This window comes from Electrona antarctica, assembly GCF_951216825.1.
Source record: "Electrona antarctica genome assembly, chromosome: 10".
Classification (NCBI taxonomy): domain Eukaryota; kingdom Metazoa; phylum Chordata; class Actinopteri; order Myctophiformes; family Myctophidae; genus Electrona; species Electrona antarctica.
The window spans coordinates 2,610,244-2,618,045 of record NC_136791.1 but is presented as its reverse complement, the minus strand read 5'-3'; the positions used below and the strand labels follow the sequence as shown (position 1 = coordinate 2,618,045).

Below are 7,802 nucleotides of genomic sequence, written 5' to 3'. Positions count from 1 at the left end.
TTGCTAAATTAATAAAATTCATGAAAATATAACTAACTTGTTCAATCGAAATGAGTCAAATAAAATGCGAATTGGCCTATGCAAGCCAAATAGTTTGGCCCAACCGTCCTTGTAAGGTTATATAGACAAAAAAAATCTAAATTGAATGATGATCAGAATAGAATGTACAATTTCAGCAAATAAAAATGCTGAAGTCGAATCAATAGACAGGGAAGAGAGCATTTGGTTGTCATTTCAACCCAAACCATTGAGTTTCAGCCCAAAATGTTAGTTGGCTTGTTCTACCTTGCAAGGACTGCAGGCTGCATTTGGTTAAGATTATACCAAAATGTAACGTGAGGTGCTGTAGTCCACACCATAGGCTGAAAGGTTTGATCCTCTGCCAAGTTTTATTTATGTTTAGTTTACTCTTTAAGTATTTTTGAACCCATCATAACTGAATGTTTACATGAGCACAGCTGCCCCCAGGCCTCCTTCGACAGGTTGGAACTGCCACGCCCCTCATTTGACACGTTTCAAGTAAGCTCCCTCTCGTCAAATTGATCACAACTTCACTTCTAGCAGTCACTACAGTAAAATATTGCACACATGCACACACCTACCATTATCGGTTACAATTGGCCAATTTATTTAACAGAACACTGGAGGCAGCAGAATGATTAGTTACATTTCTTGTGCAACTTAACAGCAGTGTGAACTTGCCTCTGTTCTCTTTGTTAGTTAAGTGGTGCCCAGTGAAGCTGTATTAAAGTAGGTTACATCATGTAGGAATCAAATTGTCATATCAAACTCAACAATGTTTCCACTAACTAAATTGAGAAATGTAACAGTCTGATCTGATAAACAAAACAAAACAAAAGTTATTTAAGTCACTATGTGTAGTAAACAATATGCTTAAGAAACTTGAGCAACTTAAAAACAAATGCAAAATGTCAAACATGCATTTTTATGAAACAAGCAGAAACTAGCAAAAGATTGTCTTACATGAATTGAGAAAATAATGTCTACTATAAACTATGGGTTTTACAAATTAACAAACACCTGAACAAAACTTTTCAGAATCAAACTAACACTAACAGTTAAGTTGTTTTACATGTGGACTTTGCCTCAAGTGTTATCCATGGCCGTATCCACTGATGAGTCATGAGCCCACGCTTAGTCCTACAATCTCTTAAAATCTTTAGTCAAATCCACCCCTGGATGAAAAATGAATCCATCCAATAACCTTAAATCTATATGCATGTAAGGATAAAGTCGTGATTATCGGTCAGGCCTATTAGTTGGTATCTTTTCCTTCCAGCTGCTTTACAACTGACTTCCCTCCCAATTTGTCCACAAAGTACATTGGATCCTTGAGGTCAGCCACGTCGGTCAACTCCCATGTATGTTTGATACCTGAGGAGCAAATAAAAGAAAGGTCACTTTGCGACACCTGTGAACTGGGACATTTGTCCCCAAAAAGCATAAACCAAGGATCTTTAACCCATTCTGGACTGGATGGTGTTTTAAGCATTATTTCCCGTGCTACGAGGAGACTTAGTACTACCAACACCAGGGAGACTTAGTACTACCAACACCAGGGAGACTTAGTACTACCAACACCAGGGAGACTACCTACTACCAACACCAGGGAGACTACCTACTACCAACACCAGGGAGACTACCTACTACCAACACCAGGGAGACTACCTACTACCAACACCAGGGAGACTACCTACTACCAACACCAGGGAGACTACCTACTACCAACACCAGGGAGACTACCTACTACCAACACCAGGGAGACTACCTACTACCAACACCAGGGAGACTACCTACTACCAACACCAGGGAGACTACCTACTACCAACACCAGGGAGACTACCTACTACCACCCTGTAAATGGTAAATGGTGCATTTATATAGATCAGGGCTGGGCAACTTTGACGATGGAGAGGGCCGCTATATTTCCACACTCACTCCCTAGGGCCATACATTACTGTCGTCACAAAAATAGCCGATCTACAAGCTCAAAACGCGTCGCGCGTAGATCGGCTATATTCGAATTGAAATGAATTATTTTTTGCTATTTTTGATTATTGGAATCCTGAAAATTATTTGTATGTCATTTCAAATGCCTTTAATTATACTCGTCTTGAGCAATGAGCTACTAATTTAGACTGAAGTAATTAAAGCGGGTCATGTTTGCATGTTGTGGAATAGTAACAGCTGAAACCAATATTATATCAGTATTCTGACATTAACCTGAGGGCCACATTAAGTGAAGGTGGGGGCCGCCAGTTGCCCAGCCCTGCTGTAGATGTACTAGTTATATTGTATCAACATACTCCATATGTCAACATAAGTCAGAACCCATTTGTGGGTTGCAGACATTTATGGGTATAAATATCCCTTGATTCTTCGTTTCCTACATTTGTATTATTTCAAAACATTTAAAAAAATAAAATTACATGCAACATTTCATGAATTGTTAACACATTCAAATTATTTTCCAAAAGAATTTCATAAGAAAAATCCATAAATTAGAAAATTAATGTTTAAGAAGTAGTGATCTGAATAGCCAATACAAAAGCCCATCTACAATAACTTGTGAGCTTGTAGTTGCCATTTCTTTTGGGTCATGAGCTAAAAAGTTTAGGAATCACTGCTCGCTGCTCTACCGATATATATATTGTATTGGGGCAACCCGATAGGCAAGTGGTTTAGGCACGTAGTACCACATGGGCTCTAATGCCCGACAGCCAGTTCCTGGTTCAATTCCTGGACTGCCGGACCAGTCGCTGCATTTCACTCCCTATTCTGCGTTTCCCCGTCTCTGTCCACTAAATATCCAACTATGAAATGCTCAAAAAGCCCCCAAAAGTAACCACTTTAAATAATGTTTTATGCATTCAAATAAGTTCCAGATCACAGGCTTGAAGGGCTCAGGAGGTAGTGTGGCCACAGCCTCCTCCTGGTTTCTTGTCAAAGAGTCCTGATGAGCAGGTTGATGGTTTGCCTCTGCTGCCTGTGTCTACACTCTACAGTTAACCCATTCTGGACGGGAACGCCTTTTGGTGTTTTAACTAAGCATTATGTTATGCTTTAGCTATTGAAAAATAGCTAATCTCATAGCTACGAGCTTGTAGGTCTGCTATTTTTGAAATATCGTGAAAATGAGCCACAAATCTTTGAACACACACACACACACACACACCTTCTAATTTGGTTAAACACATTCCTCAAGGTTTTTTGGTTTATGGCATTTAGGCCTGACGTCGAAATAAAAAAACGTTCGCTCTTTAAGAATATATATATATATATTCACAAAGATTTGTGCCGCATTTTTACGATTTTTCTAAAATAGCAGACCTACAAGCTCGTAGCACGGCACTCGGTGGCGCGCTATGAGCTTGTAGATCTGCTATTTTTCAATAGCTAAAGTATAACATAATGCTTATAGTTAAAACACCAAAAGGGGTTCACGCCCAGAATGTTTTAAATGCCCATAATTAGCCAAAATCAGTCTAAGGGAATAAAATAAAAACACCAGCTGCCAGGCATTCATACGTTGAGGTCTAAAGCCTAATTCATACTCTTTTGCACTGCGGTTTATAAAACAGGCTTTCGGTGACTTTCAAATTACTTCAACAAAATTATCAAGGGAAAAAAAAACAACTTTCATATAGCCCTTACCGACAAACTTCTTCTTTATCGAGTCCTTTGAGCTAGCATACTTCATCTTCTCCTTGACCGTTGAACTGTCAGGTGCCCTGATATAACAAATAAAAGATGAGAAATATGAGAAACAAAACACATTTTTCCATTTTCTTTTAGTTGATGTTGTTCAACATATGATTCAAATCTCCATTAACCGTGGCATATGCCTACCCATTTTGGGCAAAGATTTACTTTTCAAAGTTTCAAGATATTTTTTTAGAAAAAAAGAAACTGGGTCAACATGAGCACAATGCATTCTGAACTTGTAGGATCGGCCATTTTTGAATAGCCTAAAGTATAAAATATGGCTCAGTTGGTTAATATTAGTGCACAAAATATCTAAAGTCAGTTACAGTATACTCAAACTGTGGCTACCTACCACATGATGAAGATCAAGTCGTTCTTTTCACTGACGTTGGTCTGGTAGCAACAGTCGTAGAGAGCGTAGCGGCATTTCGTGTCGGGCACCTTGCTCATGATGTACTTGAAGACGTTGCTTTCGCCTGCGAGGTCTTTCTGGTGTACTTTACTGGTGAGCTCTGGGACGATGAAGTTGCCTTCGATGACGAAGAGGCAGAACTTGCAGTGCTCCTGTGGGTCATCTCCGGCCAGAGTTAACCTCATATTGTTATACAGGGTCAACACCTCTTCAACGACCTCGATTCCGGATGCCTGTTTCAGAACAACAAAGATCAAGAAAAGACTTGCTTGGTGAGTTGCATTGGAGATATCTTGTGGACATTTTGGCCCCAAGGGTGACAATACCAGAAGAAAGGCCAAGGCGTGACACCACCATATAATAAATCAGTAGTGGTCAGTGGAGTTTTAAGGTGCACAGGAAAAATTCCATGAAAACCCAGCTACTACTTTGACAACCCAACCCAGCTACTAGTTTGAGATTCTTGTTTTGTTGGGAGGAGAGATTTACCCAACCGAATTGAACAGATCAATCCAAAAACAAAAATTAAAAGTGCATCGCAAATGCATAGATGTACCTACTACCTACTGTAGCATAGTACTTTGATAGACACCCTCCCCTTTTATCTAGGCCTTGTTCATCCCAATACAATTACAAAGTAGCCTACAATGGATGACAATTTGTCACACAGATAACAAACAATACAGCATGCCCAACATTCATGGCCCTGCTTGTATGTCCCCAAAATACCAATTTTGTATTTGCATCGCAATAAAAAAAAAAGAAAAAAAAAAAGTGTACCACATTTAAATGAAAATAAAACAAAACCATTAGCCGAGATTAGACACAACAAACACGAGAGAATGTGTTTGTTGCACAAATTGCATTCTATGAGTGCAGTTTGACTGCTGAAGGCCTGGCCTCTGCCACATTCCAGGTAGTGAGGAGGAACAAGTTAGCACACGTCCGCCCTGAGGCATTCTTTAAGGACAGGTTTGAAGTCAAGACGAAAGATCTCTCCATTTCAGAGACAAACCCAACCACACCTTGAACAAGAAACCGTTTCTCCATTCATTTAAAAAAAATAAAAAAAAATTTAAAAAAAAAAAAAGTTTATTTGAAAGCACACACACACACACACACACACACACACACCCCAAATAAATGTGTGTGTGTGTGTGTAGGCCTACTACCCTACTACCGCAACAGGACGTGCACACACGTTTCATAAAAATAAATAAAAGATTGTAGACAGTGGGGACTAGTGCAACTGTTGGTCGAGTTACTTTACAGGCGCGTGTGAAACACGCCAAAACTAACAATCGACGACCCCACAAAAAGAAAAGAATGCCACTTGAAAAAACACTTTTGTATTAAAAAAAACCCCAAACAAATATGAATAAAAAAAAGCCACTCACCATGTTTGACTGCTGATGATGGGTGTTTAGGGGGTGAATGAAGTGAAGAGAGGAGCTTCTCGTTAGCAGCAGCTGTGATCTGGCAGAGCAGAAGTCAAGGCGAGCAGGCGAGGTGAGCTCCTTTAACGTTTCCCTTTATACTTCCGCGTGCGGCGGTGTCGCGCGGCGAAAAATAGCCGACCTACAAGCTCAGGGCGCGTCGCGCGCGCGACGCGCCCTGAGCTTGTAGGTCGGCTATTTTTTCGCCGCAAATCATGAGGCGGGAGGGAGGGGACTGGGGCGGGGAGGCGTCACACACACAGAGCCAGGGAGAGAACGTATTTAAAAACCCTTTCTTCTCCCCTCAGGTGAGATCTGAAGGAAGAATGTTCGCGTTTACATTTATTTGCACAGACACACACTTCCTTCTATCTGTGTTGCTGCGTTTTAAACAACATGTAAGGGGGGGTGGAATTGTTGTTTTGTTTTAATATTGCGTCGTATTGGTGCCGGGTGAGCTAAAATAAAAAGTAAAGACTTTTCCTTCTCTAGATTAAAATCCCACAGGTGAGTCGACAAGGAGCCAATAAGGGGAGGGATGTGAAAATGACACCCTTATATGGAGAACAAGCCTGTCCAAATGTTAAGCATTTAGGGCGAGATGCGTTTCAACAGCCTTATATGGCAAAAAGGGTGGAAAAGTTGACTGACAAGAAGTAGGCTAGACACACTCGCGCATGCACACACACACGCACACACACGCACACACACTCACACACACACAAACACGTTTTGCAGGGATTTTAGATTTAAATGCAACTGGGCACTCTTGTTAAAAAAAACACAATATATTTTGATTTATTGATTGAAATATTTATTAACAGTTTTACAGAATTACAGTACATTTCAAGCACAAACTCAATACAAAGGCTGTTAACTGTGAGTGGACGACCCAATTAAGCATTACACTTGTTTACAAGAGGGTCCACCATGTTCAATTCATAAAATATATATATATATATATATATATTTAGCATATAAAAGCATATACCAGTGTATGTATGTATACATACACTGTATATATATATATATATATATATATATATATATATATGTATGTATGTATGTATGTATGTACATATACTGGATATATAATGTATTTTCTTACCAGTACTAGTTGCATTTAAAAATATATATTATAGGCTACATCCATACAGTATGTATCAGATGTCTTTATACAAAACAACACACATTTGTTGTGATTGAATATAGATGTTAGGCCTACTGCAAGCACATTTTATATCTAAAAAATGTAATAGAAAATATAATTCTGAGATCAGATGGATTCATTGAGATTTATTTTCATTGACAGACTGGTTTCTTTCGTTAGATGGCTCATTTAAGCATTATGTACGTTGGCTATTGAAAAATAGCAGATCTACAAGCTCATAGCGCGGCACAGAGTGGCGCGCTACAAGCTTGTAGGTCTGCTATTTTTGAAAATTCGTTAAAATGTGGCACAAATCTTTGAATATATATTTCAGAGCGACCATTTTTAACTAAAATATTGGCTTCTGGGGGGTCCCTGGAACTACATGGGGTCCGTGGCCCAATAGAGATAATTCTGGGGGTCCTTGACATGAACAAGGTTGAGCACCACTGACATAGAAACATAGGTTTTTCAGAAAAATTTTAGGATTTAGAAGCCTTTTTTTTAAATCAACGTCAGTCCAAAATGGGTTAAAACAGAATTTCAGTGAATTCACGAATGGGAATGGGCAGAGTAGGAGTAACCTGGGCATCAGTGGTGCTGTTCAGAGGTGAGTAACCTGGGCCTCAGTGGTGCTGTTCAGAGGTGTGTCTCAGTAGAATGGGCAGAGTAGCAGTAACCTGGGCCTCAGTGGTGCTGTTCAGAGGTGAGTAACCTGGGCCTCAGTGGTGCTGTTCAAAGGTGAGTAACCTGGGCCTCAGTGGTGCTGTTCAGAGTAGCAGTAACCTGGGCCTCAGTGGTGCTGTTCAAAGGTGAGTAACCTGGGCCTCAGTGGTGCTGTTCAAAGGTGAGTAACCTGGGCCTCAGTGGTGCTGTTCAGAGTAGAATGTGTGCTGTAGAATGGTGCTGTTCAGAGTAGAATGGGCAGAGTAGGAGTAACCTGGGCCTCAGTGGTGCTGTTCAGAGACCTGGGCCTCAGTGGTGCTGTTCAGAGACCTGGGCCTCAGTGGTGCTGTTCAGAGTAGCAGTAACCTGGGCCTCAGTGGTGCTGTTCAGAGTAGCAGTAACCTGGGCCTCA

General features: G+C 40.4%; 1 protein-coding gene across 1 annotated transcript; it reads right to left on the bottom strand.

Moving 5' to 3' along the window:
- Positions 1-604: 604 nt before the first annotated feature.
- Positions 605-5,688, bottom strand: cfl1l (cofilin 1 (non-muscle), like). The gene is made up of 4 exons (XM_079512039.1): positions 5,536-5,688; positions 4,079-4,371; positions 3,676-3,752; positions 605-1,395 (listed from the first exon to the last, which is right to left on the bottom strand). Exons 1-4 carry the CDS (start codon positions 5,536-5,538, stop codon positions 1,277-1,279), a joined length of 492 nt encoding a protein of 163 aa, XP_079368165.1. The 5' UTR covers positions 5,539-5,688; the 3' UTR covers positions 605-1,276.
- Between the last annotated feature and the right edge of the window lie 2,114 nt (positions 5,689-7,802).